At 29.5% G+C, this 19,794-nt stretch overlaps 1 protein-coding gene across 2 annotated transcripts in view; it reads right to left on the bottom strand.

The window, feature by feature from the left end:
* The window catches only part of Ctf4 (Chromosome transmission fidelity 4), a 92,978-nt gene that overhangs the window by 23,362 nt on the left and 49,822 nt on the right, over nt 1-19,794 (bottom strand). For both annotated transcript variants that reach the window (XM_075357015.1, XM_075357016.1), the window contains exons 9-12: nt 17,291-17,442; nt 10,752-10,936; nt 7,380-7,618; nt 3,122-3,348 (exon numbers count right to left, since the gene is read on the bottom strand). In XM_075357015.1, the coding sequence (XP_075213130.1) occupies nt 3,122-3,348; nt 7,380-7,618; nt 10,752-10,936; nt 17,291-17,442 (803 nt within the window). The remainder of the gene's footprint in view (nt 1-3,121; nt 3,349-7,379; nt 7,619-10,751; nt 10,937-17,290; nt 17,443-19,794) is intronic.

The raw sequence follows: 19,794 nt of genomic DNA, 5'->3' as shown, positions 1-19,794 counted from the left end.
TTCACAGCTGCTAGATGGAATGATAATACAGTGGTGACAGTTGCCAGTAACAACAATGGCATATTATCAAATACAAAAAGATACAGCCAAAACGAAAGAAGACACCATGATAGCTTAGCCATTAATGATAGAATATACTAAAAGTATGGGTGGCATTGATTTCCATAGCAATGGTATTGGAAATTATAGAATTTGAGTGCGTGAAAAGAAATGGTGGTTGCCACTGTTTACAAAAGCTGTCAATTCTATTATAGTAAATTCATGGAAAATATACAGACTTGCAAACAATAATAAAATCAGTCAAATTGATCTTGGGTCTTCTCTTGTATTAACACTGATAAAAGAGTAAAGAAATAAAAATACCACGAAGCATTGCTGAGAAGAAAAAAGTTAATTTTTCTTCACCACCAATGGCCATCCATTAAAAAACAGTTTGCCAGAAGATGTTTGTTATGATGAAGTAGGGCCTGCTATTTCAGAACATGTGGAAAAAGTAGACGATGTAAAAGTAGATGTATGTATGCAAAAACCATGTATTTTTTTGTATGTATAAAACGTAATAGCTTTATATACTTAATGACGGATAAAATAAAGGGTTTTTTTTAGAAAAAACTGAGTATGTTTATATTCAGCAGTTAATGGTTTAATACAAATTGATTACATTTACTCATTAATATTAAAATTTAACAGATAAAATGTAGTTTAGATTGAAGAAAAGTAATAAAAAATGTTAATACGGTAGGTTATTGTAAAATAAAAAATTCTGTATTCATACATACCAAACTTAACTGAAAACAACATTAATGTAAAATTACATAATAACAGTGAGTTTTCCTATTATTCTTTATTTCTATACATAATGTATCATATGAAGATATAATTTAAATTTTCAGTTTTATTTTCTATCAAAAATGTCTCTTTTCTAATGAGTAACATAATTTCTAAAGCAGTGCATATTATGTAATGATTTTTAATACAAAGAAGTACATTAAGTTACTGCTTTAGAGTGCTTATCCCAGTCTTTCATATTGTTGTAACTGATGTAAAGAAAAAGGATTATTCAGAACTGACTTCACTTATGAGTAATGATATTTACTATACAGTCAGTCTTTGTGGTTAACAGAGATTTCACTTGCACGGAATATCAATACTTCAGTGGGCTTAGTATGGTGATGTGCAACAGTATATTCTGCCTATTAAAAGAAGCACTAGGAAAACATAACATTTTTCAATTTCTCTAACCAAAATTGTTGGTATGTTTTTATTTTTTATAAAGGCTGTCATTTTTGGGTATGACTTGTCAAGATGACTACAACCATTCATAATCTTACAGTGCCTAATAAACCCACAATAATATCTCACAAGTAATTACAGAGAAGATTGTACAACTATTACTGTCAATCATATTTAACAACTGAGATTCAGTATTACTTTCAATTATTTCTGAACAAGAACCTAATAATGAACTAATGATTTAATTTTATCATGTAAACAACCCTTACTAACCAAAATCTTGCTATAAATTAAATTGCAAAATGATTAACAACTACCCACAGAATTTTGTAAAAAGCCAGTGAATATGTAATATTCAGTTAGTGTAAAAGTTATTATAAGCAAAATAAAATATTAATTAACAAAATAACACATTGTAATAAAAAAAGGAAACAAAGTGTAATATTTGACTATAATGTAATTTAAAATAAATTAAATAATTAGAGGACATCAACTAAAGGATAAAATAGGAGAGAAAAAACATGAGCTTCAAAAGAAAGTAGTGAGGCATTTATTTAATAATCATGATATTTCACACAAGTTGATAATCAGTATCAAGCTTATGGATCAAACAAGTACCTTAAAGGTTAGACAAGTAAGAAAATGTGACATTATAAGGGAATCAGACATGTGTTAGAATAGAATACCTCAGTAATGACAACCTCCTCCTAAGTAGATATTTTCTTCTAGTAAGTTTTTAAGATTTTTATTTACACAGAAGGGTAAGAAGAATTTTGTAACAGAAGCGTATTACTTCTGACCTTCAGTAAACACACATCTCCACATAATTACAATACATCTGAAAATTATTTACATTGAAATGTCATTTAAATTTCATTAAGCCTTTTAAACAAAATTAAAAATTTTATTATGAACATTTTTAATATAAGTCATATTACAAAAAGGTCTTGCAATTAATTTTATAAATGGTGTTTCTACCTTTACAAAAAATAATTTTTTAACATTAAACAATTCTAATTATATATATATATATATATACCAGCAGTATTCTGTTAATTACATAAAGAATTTTTTTTTACACTACTTTCTGGATTTAATAAAAGAAACTGTACACAAATAATAATCTGTAGTTGATAAAGCTGTAACAGTAAGGTGGAATTGTACAAATTAAATTAACATTTTTAGTGCCAAGCCATTTCAGAGTTCCCTGTGTTAAAAGAATCAAGTAGAAAACAAAAATTGTAGTATTTATTCAAAATTAATAACTGCACATGCCTATGACAATCAAAATGAATTAACTTTCTGAAATATTAGCATTATATCAATCAAATAAAAATATATTTATACATATTTTTTAATCTGAACCAAACTAAACACCTCTCAATATTATCTAATTGCAGTTTTGGCATAACCACATGAAACACAAAAACTAAAAAAATTGTATTATTAATCTTTATGTAAAACTAAGTAATATTACTACCTAAAAAAAGTAACTGATGTAAACTGTATGAATTACACTTTTCAGTGGTAGCCAATAACAAATTCCATATTATGCATACACATAACCTCCAAAATTGAAAAACAACAAAACTGCTACTTCATAGAGTTGTGTATGAAGAGCTGCCTTAATAAAGTTTAAAGTTTTGAAATTTTTTGATAATTTATGAGCCCAGGAACATTTAATTTTGACTAAAGATTTAAAATTATGTCTACAACACTTTCAGCAGAATTAGAGATAATTCACTTGCTAGGTGCTTGGTACTAAAAAGATTAAAGGAACTTCAATATTTTTAACCTGAAGAAGGACTTAGGAAACTAAGTGAAAGATCATAAACATTTTGGAAAGATTCCTAGTCAAAATTTTATATTAATACATCTGTATACAAACATTTTTTCTAGTATTGCAAATAGGATGCCATCCCTGTGCTGAAGAAAGTAAACGCACAAAACCAGAAGAGTCAGAAGTGCAAAGAGCTCCGCAATCAGAGAAACCCATCCACTTGAGAGTCGAACCAGGACTCAATGGTAATGACTGAGATGGTATTATAAATTTACAAATGTCTGCTGGCCGCACCTCTAATAAAGAATAACCTAACCATTGGTGGCCACCAATACCTAAAAATAAAATAAATATTAATAACTTGGAAGTTTCCATACTCTAAAATTAGTATAAATTCTTTAGTGAAAAAGAAGGAAGAGGAGTTTGTCAGGCAATTGTTGAGTTTAGAATGTTAAACAGTATGTATTAAGGAAGTTTATTCTAGTCAACAGAGATCCATTGATTAGAATAAGCTGGACTGATGGAAGTACGTAAAGTGCAAAAATAGAAATTCACAAAGTAATAGAAAATTATAAAGAATATTTCTGAATACAGAAGTCAGAACAGGTATCAGTTCAAAAATATTTGACTAATACTTTTTTAATTTTGAATTAGTAATTTTTTTATTTTTTGTTTCTATAGGTTTGCTCAATGATATTACAATAAATTGTTTTAATATTTAAGGATAGTTAAAGGAAAGACATAAAAACCTACTATTACTAAGCAATTTGTTCATCAAGCAGAAAAAGATAATTAAAAAAATCCCTATTGTAAACAGTAAATACTTAAAAGCCCAAATTAAAAATATTCTGAAGAAAGTGAAAAAAAAATCAACTTCACATTAAAAATTTGATTGTGCAAATTATCAATAAACACAATTTGTATAGTCGAAGAACATTGATTTCACAAACATGTTATTTCTTGAGGATATAGAATATGTGAGCCAACTAGCCATCCCAATACACCTTGAGGCCCAAGGGAGTGATCTTAATCCCTAATCAAATATAGCATTACACAATAAATACAACCCATATTAGAGGATAACAACAGAAATTTTTTAACCTATTTATAGCATACTTGACCTGGTGTAGCCACAAAGCATCATTTTGCAGAAGTCTTGAGAGACTCATCAAAAATTTAATATAAGAATAAATTATACAATATAACATTTTTCTGTCATCTAACAACCACAACAAATACAGTACAGCTTCATTGGAGAAAAAACCTCAAAAATACTTCTAAAAAATTCTTGCCTGTAAATTACCTTCATATATTATTAAAAGAAATCATGAAATCACTTAACTTGTTTTTATCTTCTAAACTTAACAGTATCTTTTAAAATTTAGTTTAATAGGCTTGAATGCAATGCTAGTGTGAACTGAGCATTATTTTTTTTATGAATTATGCTAGCGACATGTTTTATAACAGATAATAAGAAATAGAGGAAAAACACTACATTTTTAGAGAAAACATTCCAAAGAAAATAAGCCTATTGAAATTTTATAATATAAATTTCAAGTTGTACAGAAATCATCTGAAGATTTTTATAAGAATTTTTTTGATACATTACACAAAAAACAATAGATTCCCAGCAAAACAAATTAAAGAAAGTAAACTGATTTTTAGATAACATGAATTCACTGTTATCAGCAGTAAAATATAAATTCTCTAAGAAATAAGATTTATTGTCCAGAAAACTTCATTAAATTTATATTAGTCAAAATGTTATGCCTGTAAGCAGCAGCAATCAAGACTTATTCTAAACACTTTATTTAAATTATTTTGTTTAAAAAAAAAATTGAATTTTCTTTTAAATTTTCGTCTCCCTTTACAGTTTTGTAATTGTCATGTTACTGTATTTAATTAACAGTACATCAGAGGGCAATGATTTATTATTATTAAACAAACCTGTCAAATATAATCTGCCATGACAGTAAGTATTGATGAAGAAAATCTCAATGTGCAACATCTAAAGTAAAACTAAAGTGTTAAAGAAAACAGCAAAGTACTTTACTTGTAAACTCCTCAACTGTCACTCTGTCATCAACTCAAACATTTTTATCCACCTCTGTGACAGTTTCTATTTCTTCTGTTCATAATAAGGCATCCATTATTTTTTTATCAGTAAACTCTTGTTCTTCATTAGTGACTACTAATGAAGAACAAGTAACTAACCATTATTCAACTCTATTTCTCTCACTGCTGTCACACCAAGGAATTTCTCTTATTAACTATAAAATATTAGAAGTTTCTTCAAAATCAATACCATCTTCAATTGATATTCCATGACTTTTCAAGAGTTGCAAGAGTTATTTTCTATCAAGACTTAAACACTGAACAACCAGTAAATAATTTTATTATATTATCTTTAAACATTACAATTTCTCAGCTTTTTCTTTTTTTGGTGACATTTATGTAAAATAAAGTACTGTGATAACTCATGATCTTGTTGTTCAAACAAGAAAAAACATTTTGATCAATTACTTAATAAACTGTGTTAACATTGGATGGGAATAATTTTACAGAAAAATATCACCAGTAAGTAAATTTTGTGTATATGCTGCATTATCAAAAATAGAATTATTTTCTTAGCCAATCCCTGCCCAAACCTTTTCAACAATGAGTAAAATATTTACTCATCATATTTTAAATAAATTAGATGACACCCATAAAATAACACTTCATCAACTTATGTAATACACCGGTAATGAACTCGTGATAATTTTTAATGTTAGAATTAGGATTTAGGATTTGCAAATACAGATTAATAGAAAGTGAAATTTTCCAGGATTACTAAATATTATTCCTGTAATTCTGACTTTGCTTATTTTATGGCCTGGAACAGATTTTACAATTCAGGTTTCTTGGAAAGAATTTTAAGTTTGCCCCATTTCAACTACATTAAAAAAAAATCCTCTTGCATAATACTTTGTAATTCTTTAAAAATGTTTTCAAAAAGTTTAGCTATATTTTCATCAGATGATAATATCTCTCCAAAAGTCTTAACTGCAAGCTTCATATTTGGTTTTCACAAATATCATCATCCAGAACTACCTGTAAAGTTTATATTCATCACTGAACATTTTTCTCTGCAAACAGTTTAGCTATTTCCTGAAAGAGAACACCAGATAACGTAATTCATTTTTCCCTTCATTGTGTAAACCATCAAAATCTTATTTAGTTTTCATGTTTGAGAGGATTTCATTATTTTTTTCTGCTAAACATTTTACTGTATTGTTAAAATTTTTATTTACTTTTATCCAATCTGAAAATGTTGAAATATTGACACCAAAATTTACAGTAACACTATGCAACACAGTATCTCACTGTTACTAACTCTTCTTCAGTCTACATTCATTTTTTAACTGTTAAAAAAAACATTAATATTTAAATGATATATAGATATATAAAGTATCACTTTAATCCTAGTATAGAAAATAATTAACTCTATATTCCCGATATACAAAGCACAAACTACAATGTACAATGAAATAACAGCAACACAAGGTGAACAGCAAAACTCAAAAGGTAGACAAGAACTGGTATAAATATGATGCATTGATTACACAAATATATAGGTATGACACAATGATTTAAATAGTCTACAAATAACTGCAAATAGAAGCAAAACTATTATATATTAAATTATTAAGATGATTTATAGTGACATGAGAAAGAGGCATAAGCTTTCAATAAGCAAAATCATATGATTTATCAGAAAAATAATTTAAACATCTTGCTTATAAACTGTAACCAGCACTGTGTAACAGAACATTATGGTTTCGGTCAACTGTAATTTCTAATATTCAGTAAATATAATAGGCAAAATGCTATTATTATACTATCCTGTTGTTAAGTTACATAAATTACAATTTTCAACATTTACAATTTTTTAAATATAATTTTGGTCATTTTGGATGTGGGTTTCAGTTAAGGTGGTTACAGATAATTGGAAATCTGTTTAGACATAAGCTGTGTATAGATAGACATTCTTTCCACTGTTACAACGTATAACATTATCCAAACAACTGCAAAATATAGGCTTAAAAAAGTAATCAATTAAATTTTTATAAAATGAAAAAGGTGTAAGGTCTGGTTAAGGTAGTTATTAAGCTGATAATTTAACAACTGGAATATCTCAAGGACGTGCTGTATGATATTTCAATATCATATAGCAATTTAGTATCATACAGAATTCAAAAAAATGCAGATGCAAAATAATTTCTAATACTACATATCTCCAAAAATTAAAAATTATTAAAACAGAATAATAATTGATATCATATACTGCAAGAAACATAACAAAAAAATAAAAAATGTAATTTACCTGAAGACATATGAAAAGTAGCAGCTAAAATGTTCTTATATCCTCCAAGACAAACAACAGGACCCGGAAGTGATAATACTTCTCTTTGATTACCAGCTAAAGTAAATATACGCAAAGTCTGCATACTTGTAGCTACTGCAACCCATCCAATTCCAGCAGTAACAGCTACAGCTTCTTCGTCTTCTGGTAATTCAGTGAACCATTCAATCCCCTTCTTTAATGGATGACATCCTAAATAGCTGAAAAGGTAATATAATCATGTATAAAAGTTTTAGGTAGTTTATTTTAGACATACAGTGTTTTGAAAACAGTGAATCCAATCATTACTGAAAATCCAAGTTTCTTAATTAATATTTTATTACTGGAATGAATTATTTAATTTAATAATATTCCTAATATAAAACAGAATGTGGCCAATTACTGCTTTTTGTTTAATATGGCTATTAGTGAATAATACCTAATTTGAAATGCATCAATGTAAAATATTTATATTCATTTATGCATCCCAAAGAGCATCAATATAAGGCCATTGAACAAGTCATTGTAATTTATATTATCGACAATCATAATTTTTATTATAAAACAGCAAATATAGAGCATCATATTTGCAGTAATCATGCGTGGCAGCATTATTACTGTACATGCCTATTATAGTAACTTTATTAATTTCTTGAGAGTGGTCATAAATCTTAGTAGCACATAGCTATCATATTGTTGTATATTTGAGTCTTCATTGATCCTGTTTCACTGTATTTTTATGATTAAATTAAATTACCATATTATGGAAAAACAAATGGATACTGTACTGCTCTTTATTCCATAAAAACAATGTGATGTGGTTATAGTCTTAAAACAAAGCATACTTTTTTTTCCATATGCACATTAACGATGACATACAATTCTTACAAAGGTATTTCCTTGACAATGAATATCATACAGACTAAATATATATCTTCTACTTTTACTTTTGCAAACATTTTATTTTTTGAACTTTTTTGATTTTTCCAACATTTTAGAATACTCATCAGTAAGTGAAAACATCTGTGCTTGCAGCGTTATTTGGCATCCCTTTCTTTTTTTTTCCTGTTTAGCCTTCGGTAATTACCTTTCAGAAAATAATATGTATGAGTGTAAATGAAGTGTAGTCTTGTACAGTCTCAGTTCAACCATTCATGAGATGTGTGGTTAATTGAGACCCAACCACCAAAGAACACCGGTATCCACGATCTAGTATTCAAATCCGTGTAAAAATAACTGACTTTACTAGGACTTGAACACTGGAACTCTCGACTTCTAAATCAGCTGATTTGGGAAGACGCGTTCACCATTAGACTAACATGGTGGGTTTATTTGCCATCCCTACTTTAAAACATTTGTCCTTACTTTTTGTATAGTATAAACTGAATATAATTGTATGTTTTGATTAATTCAGCTACTTTAAAACATTTGTCCTTACTTTTTGTATAGTATAAACTGAATATAATTGTATGTTTTGATTAATTCAGCTAGTAATCTAGGTAAGTTGAAATGCAAGAAATTCAGTTTGAAGGAAGGATCAAATGATGTGTTAATCAAATTTTTAAGTAAAAGCATTAACTTCAGCAAGTGTTGAAATAAAGTCTACCACCTGTCATGTTCAGATCTAATCCTAGAAAAACATTGTTGATCAGTTGATAAAACGGTCATGGATGATTAAAAGAAAGCTAATGACTTCCTTTTTCTAAAAGTTTACCAATTTTTACTTCCTTGTACAAAGTAAAGAAAGCATTGTGATTGTGAAAGACTTCAGTTTTCAGATTTCGACTAGTTTTGGCGGGATTTCTGTACGTACTTACAATCGACTGAACCAAAAGTATAAAAAAAAAACCCAAAATCCCCAAAAATTTGGATTTTGGACTTTTTCTTAACTGCAGTAATAAGCCCTCATTGACAGCTTTTTAAAGATATATCATAAGTATTATGGTACTTATTATCATTGGTTCCAGAGTTATAGCCAAAAACAAATTTAATTAATGAAATATTTGAATCTTACAAGGGAAGGCACATCAGTTCAAATCAGACTTTACCTCCTTTTTTTATTTTACTTTTTTAACTTTTTTTGTTTAATTTAAATATATTGATTACATAATTATTAACCTGTGATTTTTTTAAAAAAATTTACAATAAATAATTCAATAGCAAAATTTTTTTTTAAATCAGCAATTACTAATGAAATAAAATTTTATGTACTTTTCAAATGTGTATATGTAATTTAATAGGTATTATTACATATGTGTACGTGTAATAGATTTGGTGAAAAATCTGATTATTTAATATTAATTGAAATATATAATTTAGAATTTTATTAGTTTTGGATTTTGTAGCTTAATTTTATCTATATTAAGGTTAAATACAGTGACTGAAAAATAGACCCTCACAAGAACAACATATACACTGAGGTATACATACCCATCTTTCATAAACTGCAAAAAATTCTTATCTTTTAGTTCATTACTTCTCTGATATTGTTGGACAATATTCTCCCTAAGTCAAAGTTGATCGTTATTTCGTTTATTTGTTTTTATTGCCAATCATTTAATCGCTCTTGGTTTGATATAATTGTTCTGATCTTAACATTTTCTTCCTATTTATATTTATCATCGTCTCTTAATCTTTTTATTTATTCTTTGGTTTTAACACTTTCTTCTATTTATATTTACCATCTTTTCTTAATTTTTTTATTCTTCCCTTGTTCTTAACATTTTCTTCCTCTTCATATTTATCTTAATGTCGTTTTTTTAGATATATTTCTTCATGCTACCTATCTTTTTCCTGTATGATTGTTCCTTTTTCATTTTTGATTATTCACCAAATAATCCAATAATAAAAACTGAATATTTTACAACATAAGGTTAAAATTAACATTTGTAACCAGAGTACAGAAGTTCAATAAACGGAATAGTTTACTTATTATTAACTTTTGTTTATACGACACACTAAAACTAAAACTTTTGTTAATCAGCAACTCATGAAGATACGAATAATACTGACCTAGTAATACAAGTAATAAAGAGACTTTTAATCTATCCTAATATTTCATGTAAGGTTGTTGAATTAATAATTGTATAAATATTTGATGTTAATTAAAACTAATATTTCAGCAATTGTGTAACTGTCCACTTTATTAAAAAATTAGGAGTGTATCTCACTTTTAAATGGAATAAGGTTTAATGAAGGGCAGCAAAAAATGTATATATGTAATTTAATAAGCGTACAAGGAAGTCATGTGGTATCTACATCAGATTTTTTTAATTATGAAATATAACTAACTGCTAAGAGAATTGATATTAATTCAGTTTCAAATGACACATAACATTTTTTTTGTCATATTACCTAAGTTTTTCATCCACCTTTTCACTAGCAAAGACTACAACATCTGAACTAAGTGCTGCCATAGAATAGTTTAGTTCATTTGATATTCTGAATGGATAATGGAATGAAGAATCATGAAATTTTACTGATATTGCTTGATCATCTTCAGTATTAGTCTGTTCAATAATTCCAATATCATTCCATGCCTGTAAAATAATTTAAAAAATATGTAATTTTACCTAGATATGAGTTACTTTGCAACCTATCTAAATAAGAAACATTTCCATGATAAAAAATACTCATACTTACCCTCTCATAGGTGTTGCCAGGATTTTCTCCAGGGGAAATAAAAATAAGATAACATTTTTTCTTAAAAAATGGTTTTATTTGAAAATCCTGAAAATAATTAGTTTCCATGCTATTCGAACCTAGCTGAATCTTATTTCAGCACTAGTCTACGAGAGTTCTGGCTAAATTTTGACAAAATTTCTTTTTAGCTTCCAGAACCTTCTTTTTATGCACACTCATCATACAAAGCCCAACAAGCCGATTTTTCTGTCACTGTTGACCGTAACCAAGTTTCTACCCTGTGTAAGGCGCTGAAGGATCTTTTGATAATGCATGTTGTGCAAGTGTGCGCATTTTATGAATGGGTAGAACAACTGGGTTTCTTTAACTAGTGCAGCTAGTTCTATCTCCTTCAGTTTGGCATATGGCACATTTTTTCCTGTTGGTTGTACCAAAGTTCAGCTTCACCAAAGAAATCATTCAAATTGTAGTAACTACAAAAACTTGTTTTTTTTTTAATTTTAAAAATGCTAATATGTTATATCAATTATTATGTGAGGGTGCAACGTAAGCAGTCAGAATGCAGACAAGTTCTCCTGAGATAAATGCTCTTTCAGAGAAATTATTTATGGATTTGTATATGGAATAATTAGTGATCTTCTCCAAAAGTCGCAAGGAATCTGTGCTGGTGGATTCACACAATGTTTCTGCTGATTTATGACTCACGGCATATTGAAATCTGTTCCAATATGCTCAGTTATTGTTTCAGCCCCTGCTAATACACTTTCACTTTCAATAACCTCATTTCCACTATAATTTCTTTCCTTATGTTTGTGATTTTTTTTTATGATTTGCACATTGAAGTAAGTCCACACTTGTGACTGAAGAGTATTTACCACTGGTTATAGGAGGGCCAAATATTTTGTTATGAGACAAACACTAAGAATAAATTCTGATTTTGTAGCAGCATAATGCATTTGAAAATCAGCTTTTCTCGTTGCATTGTTACTATCTGTTGATAGTTTTTCAAGCACCATAACGATCTGCATATAATATTTCTTGAATGTGGCAATACTTTTACTTCGCATTGGTGTATTCGGTATATGTTTTCAATGAAGGGCCAATTCTCAGAAGAATCTTATTATTTCTTTTATTATGGAAACCGTATTTCATATCATGCTATTTCATTTAAATTTACTAATTTCAGTTTGTAACTAGCACAGTAAAAGTATAACATTTGTATACTTTTCTCGACACCACCAACCTTTCCTGCCATACTGGAACACTCATCGCATACTTGTCCGACACACTTTTCTGGATCACGGCCTACCCTTCTACATAGTTGTTAATGCAGATGCTACAGATTTTGCATACAATTCCTTAATTTTGTCAGTCAACACTACACACCCAAGAAACTCCTCATGAACTATCATCTTTTCCTTGTCAAAAAATGTGACTCCAATAGAAAGTTACTCTTTCCATGTCACTGCTCTTGTCTGTCAAGATACTAACTATAAGCACATCCTTCCTTTATGTCGCCACATAGGTTGATTATTCAATTTTGAATCTGTGGTGAAAAGTAAGTGGTTTAAAATAAGTAATTTTTTGCACCCTTTTCTACATGCTCTTTTAAAATGCACTCATATTTTGAGTTTTGATCTAGTCTTCAAAAACACCTTCATGATTTTCTTTGCCCCCTCAAAGGTACATCATGTGTACCACAAATCATCACAGTTGAAATTACTGATGCAACAATCTTCTTGTTGGCTTCTACTTCTTGTTAGTGGACAGAAATCGGCTATACATCAAAAGGTATATTTTCAACAAAACATTTTGCTGCTGTGGCCGCCAATTAGTGCCACTGAGATGACACGTGAGATTTTCACGAATTCGTGCATGTCTTTATAGCGAGTAAAGGGCCTCACAACATAATGAAACGACCCAAAACAACATGCACAATAGTTGGTGGAAACAACACACAGTAAATGCACAACACGTCCTTTAATTTCTTGCAATACGCCAGACAAGGAGCACAATCCACTAACCAGCTATATTTAAATTTTCTTTTTAATTGCACAGCATCCTTAGCAAAGTCCTAACTTGAAGTTGGTGACCAACAGTTCTTTATTACTTCTATTTTTTGATATGAGGTCATACTAAGCAAACGACCAAGCCAGTGACCCACATCATTATCAAAATACATTTGATCCTGTAAACCAGAACCAGATGTTAGCGAAGATCCACTTGATTTTTCACCAATATTCTGCTTCAATTTCTCTTCCCCACCACTATCACTTGCTACTACTTTTAACTGGTTGCTTCCACTTCTGTTTCCTTAAAAGAGAATAAATAACTACTACTACCTACAATTCCCAAATAATTAAAGCAACTAAGAATTTAAGCTTCTGAACAGACTCTACTAGACTCTTCAAGTTTAAAATTTTTTTTTTTTTTTTATCATTTCCATACAATAATTTTTCACCAAGTTACCAGCGTTCTGAAAATCAGTAAAACATTTTTTGTTCGTGAAAAATGTTCTTAACCTAAATATGAGTTAATGAGTTTCAAAACCATCTAATTATCTTTTTTTTCAAATTTACAAAAGTACATTTTTTTCATTTCTACAGAAGTATACTAGTGGAATAAGTAGAAAAAAAAATTGCGAAGAAACTGATGGAATGGTCAAATCTAACAGGCTATGGCTGTGTACAGAATGAAATTAATGTGAACAAACATGGTTCTGATTTGAAGTTAAACATTTTTGTGTCAAGATTGTGTAGTTTAGCATAATTTTTAGTGATGGAACTTGATCACAACAAAATTGGACTATTGTGATTTTTGAACCATTCACTATTTATTAGCTATCAAATGTTTTTTATCACTGTATTTTTTAATAAACCTTTAATATTTTTTTACAAATTTGTTTTATTATTTGCAACAAGCAGAAGTAACCAATTACAATTTTCAATCATTATTTTAAATTATTGGAGTGTAATACATTTATTATTTCCTTATTTAGTATAGCATGATTTTTATTAAAATTCCAATTATAAAAACATCAAAATCATTATTACAAAAAAAACAAAAAACAAGTCTTTGTATTTCCTAAACATTTTAGGTTGTTTAATTAAATAGATAGTTTTGAAACTCATCGACTCAAATGAAAATAATACAAATACATATCTTTCATGCTTAATAAAAAAAAAATAAATACATAAAAATTTAACAACCCTAAATTAAAAAAGCATCCTTATTATTTCAAGTAATTCACACTTTGAAGCAGTACATATATTCAGTATTTTTAATTTGAAATAATAGCAGCAATATCTAGGCTCTAAAATAATGAATCACATATATATTACCATCACTTATCAGAATATAATTTTTTCTACATCCACTTTTTCTAGGCAAAGCTGTTACTAGATATTGCATAAATTGTAAATGAAATAAATTTTAACTGATAAATAAATGCTCCACAAAAAGTAAAAATTACACTTTCCAACTAATATTTAAATTTCAACCTGTTTTAAGTCAATGCAAAATTAAAACCAACTTATGAACATTCCAATTTAGTAGGGCTGATTATTATATCTTAACAGTCAAAATTTAAAAAGTTATAATTATGTTTTTAAATACAGTTTTATTTGAAAATGTTTTAATTATTTATTCTTTTAAATTATCTTATTTTACAATTTTTTAATTTTATGAAAATTGAAAAGATGGGCTAAAAATGCTTCCTGTATGAAAAATGTGCAGAGAAATGATATAAACAGACTGCTATTGAAATTGAGCTTAAATTCATTAGAATGTGAAAAAATGCATAAACATTTTAGTTAGCAATTAAACACTTTTACATGAGTTCTTAACATTTTTTACCAATTTTAAAAATAACTAGTATCAGAATAAATACAAATATCATTATGGTGGTATGCTAAAACTATCCAATACTGAGCAAATATGATAAAAACTGAAAACTCTTCTTGTTTAGGATGTTTTAAGCAGATAGCCTAATTTATCATTTAAAAGTTATTCACTCATGTCACCAACAAAAGAATCAGAGGAACCGACCTGATAAAATAATAAAACAATCATTCCATTTAGCAAAAAATAAAACTTGAATATATTTAAATTCCATAATTCTATTCTTATTAATACTAATGAATAAACTGCAGGATTGAAAACCATAGAATTCATATTCTATTGACAATGAATTCTACATAGTCATTTCTTGCTAATATTTTTACATAATTTAATACATATTATATTTTCTTATATAATTTAATGTAATGGATTATGCCTAATATAAGGTATGAAAACGGTGAACATATTATTGAAGAAAGGTGGATTATGATAGGAAAAATATCTTAATTGTTTGAGTAACAGATTAACCAGTAAGAGTAACTAACACACAAATAATAAAAATCCAATAAGGATATGGACATTTTTTTACATATTTCATACTTTCCTGCTGTATTTAATTTGTTACTTTTTACAATATAATCCCACGTTAATGCATGTGTAATCTGAATGAAATGATCAGCAAGGTTGAATTTTTTATTCTATATCAAATTTTTTAAGTATTCTCAATAACATATGCAAAATATTTTACTTAGATGTCCCCAAGTAAAAGCTGAAATATCTTCCAAAAGCAAATTAATTTTTTATTATTTTATATAAAAGTAATTCAAGAAATTGAAAATACTAACAAAATAATTTGCTTACAAGGCATTAACTGTTAAAATCATTTCCCAAAATTATTAAGACTGTAAAAAAATTATTTTTCTTCATTCAATTAAATTTACAATTAGATTCTATCTAAGTAATATTTTTATTATAAGGTTGCTGGAACTAAAATTCTGGAAAATGTGAAGATAATAAACTGTAAAAAATCCTAAAGAAAAATACAAATTATATGAGGGACAATCATAAAGTAAGTTACACCCCCTCTATGAAACAAGAACATATTTATAAGATAATTTTTTTTTTCTTATTGAACAAAATACTACATATTTTTATCTATTTTTTGACATAATCACTAAGTTTTTCTAAACACTTGTCAATCATACCTTGTGACAAGTTTTTCAATTCCTCTCATAAAAATTTTGTCCAATTTCCTTTAACCATTTAAGGACTGCTTCCTTCAGTTCATTATCATTAGCAAAACGCTTCCCTCCCAAGTCTCAGTTGAGAGGACCAAACAGGTAGTAGTTGCAGGATGCTAGGTCAGTGCTGTAAGGTGGATGAGACCACACTTCCCACTTGAATTTTTGCAGTAACTCCTTTGTCACATGAACTGAATGAGGAGTAGCACTGTCATGAAGCAAAATGACCCATCGCTCAATCTTCCAAGTCTTTGAGCTTTAATGACTTTACGCAATTTTTTTGAAGTCTCACAGTAAGATTCAACATTGATTGTTGTTCCTCGAGGCATAAATTCATTGTAAACAACTCCCTCAGACTTGAAAAAGACTGTTAGCATAACCTTTCGAACATGTGAGATTGTTTTTGGCTGCGTCAAATTTTTGTGTCTCCATTCATGTGATGTGCATTTTGTCTCAGGAGTGTAATGAAGCACCCATCTCTCATCCCCTGTGATGATTTGTTTCAAAAACTGTGGACCAATCCTGGAATAATGTTGAAAAAAAGAAAGAGCAGACGTAAAACATTGATGTTTGTGGTTATCGGTCAACAGATGTGGCGCCCATCGTGCACACATCTTACAGTAACCAAGCTGATTGCAAATAATTGCAAACACAGTACCATAACTGATGTTAAGTACACTTGAAATCTCTCTAATTTTAATGTGCCAATTATTCAAGATCATTTCATTCATGCATTCTGTTACCAGTTGTGTTTGAAGTTGAAGGACACCCAACACGCAGTTCGTCATCGTCACTAACATTTGTTCTTCTGTTTCTGAAGATTTGGCACCATTTTGTGATCATGGGGTGTGACATTGCATTCTCACCATATACCTCAACCATTTTGGCAATGAATTTCACAACAATTGTAATTTTTTGCCCACAAAAATCAGACTACTGAACACATATCAATGCTGGTCGAAACCTCTAAAGGACACAATTTATTAACAACTACACTACATGTAGTGAATATCATACAGAATTGCTGTGTGAAGACAACATAACCAGTGCTACCACCACAAGACATTAATATATCCCTTTCAGTTCAAGAACATAGCAAAGATGTAACTTATTTTTGATCCACCTCTCATACAAAAAATTAAAGATATAAAATCTAATTAATGAACTTACCATGAATCTAAACTGAAGACAAGTAGGAGTTGCTGATGGCTGAAATGGTAGTTGCATATCGATTTGTGGAATAACTGCACGAGGAGAATGTGATCTTGAAGTAGACCTTGATCTCGATCGTGTTCTTGATCTAGATCTTGACCTATTCCTTACTAAAAAAAAATGAAAATAAGAAACATTAGAAAAATGTGGAATAAATACAACAGAAAAAATCTTTACACAAATGACAGTATGAGTGGATATTTTAATGTTTAAGTAAATGTAAATAGCCATAAGGATTGAGCAAAGCATGATCTCTCTCAGATGGACTGGAAATAGGTTTTCAGCCCAATTCTTTTTAAATATACGATTGTTCTGATTATTGCAGTATTGTAAGCTATTTTATTACGTTTTCCTTCATGCTTGAAGAAAATGCACCAAGGTTTTCATGCTTTCTATAAGATTATAAAAAGCCTTCATTTAATATTTTTATTACTGATATACAAAATAATTTTTTATGTTTCTCTATGTGTGATATTTTTTCTACATTGCTTTTTTGTGCACATTATAATCTGTAATTTGAATTTTTCATCGCCCTTAGTTAAAAGAAACAAGTAATTGAAAATGTATAACCCAATTAAAAGTGTTAGATAGCAATTTATATACTTAAAATTAGTTGATGCTCTTCTTTTATAATTTTCCTTGAATAAAGCATGAATTAATGTCCATCCTGACCCCGTAGTAGGGGAAGAAACCCACCATGTGACAGTTATTTTCATCATGTCATCCCCTCGTACCTAGCCCTTATGGGCTTTACTGAAAGTCACCTTCAAAACCTCGGCAAAAGGTATCTTTCAGACTTGTTCTTGCCTCAGTCAGGATGCCACCAATGCGAACGCCACATGTGACATTCCCACAGATGTACTTTTTTTTTTTTTTTTTTTTTTTTTTTTTTTTTTTTTTTTTTAGGGCGAAAAACGGTTGAACGTTATCATCGCCCGGAAAATAAATAAATAAAAGTAATTAAAGTTGTAATTAAACTACTATCACAGAAACAAAATCCGGAATGGGTGTAAAAGGCCCATTCTCGATAACAAAAACACTAACATGTAACTTAAAACTACATTAAAAACTATCACATTAAAAATGTGATGTACTACCACAGATGTACTACTATCTCTAAAAAACAAAAAAACTAAAAACAAAACACATTTACATTAGTCTCAAACAAGACAGAGTAAACAAAATAAGGTAAAAGAAGTGAGTTCAACACGCAGTTACAATAAAAGAAACCAACAACAAAAACTTAGCAACTAACAGAAGAACGAGGAAAAGTCCAAGTGGCACCCTAAGTGCCCTCAACAATACTTTCTTTTGCCAAATAGTGTATCAAGTTCTCAACTATCATCCATTCGGTTTGGTTTCACCAATTGACATGGAGGTACAGCGCTGACCCAATAATATCAAGCCAACTGATAGTCCCTGTGCATATCAACTCATACTTTGAACAAAGATACAGAACATGATGTACATCGTCCAATTATCCATACTGTGGAGACATTTCTGAGTCTACCAGGCCGAACCTCTGCAGCCTGTCTGCAAAGCACAATACCCAGAAAGATACTGCATATGTATTTATTTGGGTGTACCCTAGAGGCGCAAACTAACATCAGAAAAGAGACCAGCAATAATCTGCTATTATATCAGCACTACACTTGCTTTTGCAATAGTTTTCCATTACTAGAAACTATTGTATCATATCTTGGTGGAAATGTTCACCATGTACATCGCTTACTACCCCAGAGTTTGATGCAAAGAAATGTGGATATGAACACAAAAGGTTAATCTCCAATAACAAATAACATACGAGGGTTATTTTTTTTTCAAGGTCCGATCGGTCACGAAATTAAAACCACAGTGAAAAAAAAAATTTTTTTTTGTAACAAGTACTTACATAGTTACGCTATTTCTCTACATAGTCGCCACTCCGATTTAGACATTTGTCGTAGCGTGGTACCAACTTTCCAATACCCTCGTCATAGAACGGAGCCGCCTGTGTTTTCAGTCATGTTTCTATGCTGGTCTGCAGCTCGATGTCTGTGCCAAAATGTTGTCCTCCTAGCCAGCGTCATGTGAGCAAAGAGGTGAAAATCGGATGGAGCCAAGTCCGGGCTGTATGGTGGATGATCAAACACTTCCCATCGAAAACACTGCAGGAGCTTCTTTAGTACAACTGCAGTGTGCGGCTGAGCAATGTCATGGAGAAAGACAATGTCTGATGACAACACTCCTCTCCGCTTATTCTGAATTGCCCTTCGTAGACGTTGAAGAGTCACGCAGTATGAGGCTGCAGTGATGGTTGTGTCACGTTCCATGAATTCCACCAAGAGAACTCCATTCTGGTCCCAGAACACAGTAGCCATACACTTTCTGTTGGAGAAAGTTCGCTTGAACGTTTTTGGTTTACTGAGAGAATGAGAATGCATCCACTGTTTGGATTTTTCTTTAGTTTCTTCAGTTTTGAA

This window comes from Lycorma delicatula, chromosome 2 (genome assembly GCF_047948215.1).
Source record: "Lycorma delicatula isolate Av1 chromosome 2, ASM4794821v1, whole genome shotgun sequence".
Lineage (NCBI taxonomy): Eukaryota > Metazoa > Arthropoda > Insecta > Hemiptera > Fulgoridae > Lycorma > Lycorma delicatula.
Note: the sequence above shows the minus strand (reverse complement) of the source record. Positions and strands in the feature narration are given on the sequence as shown.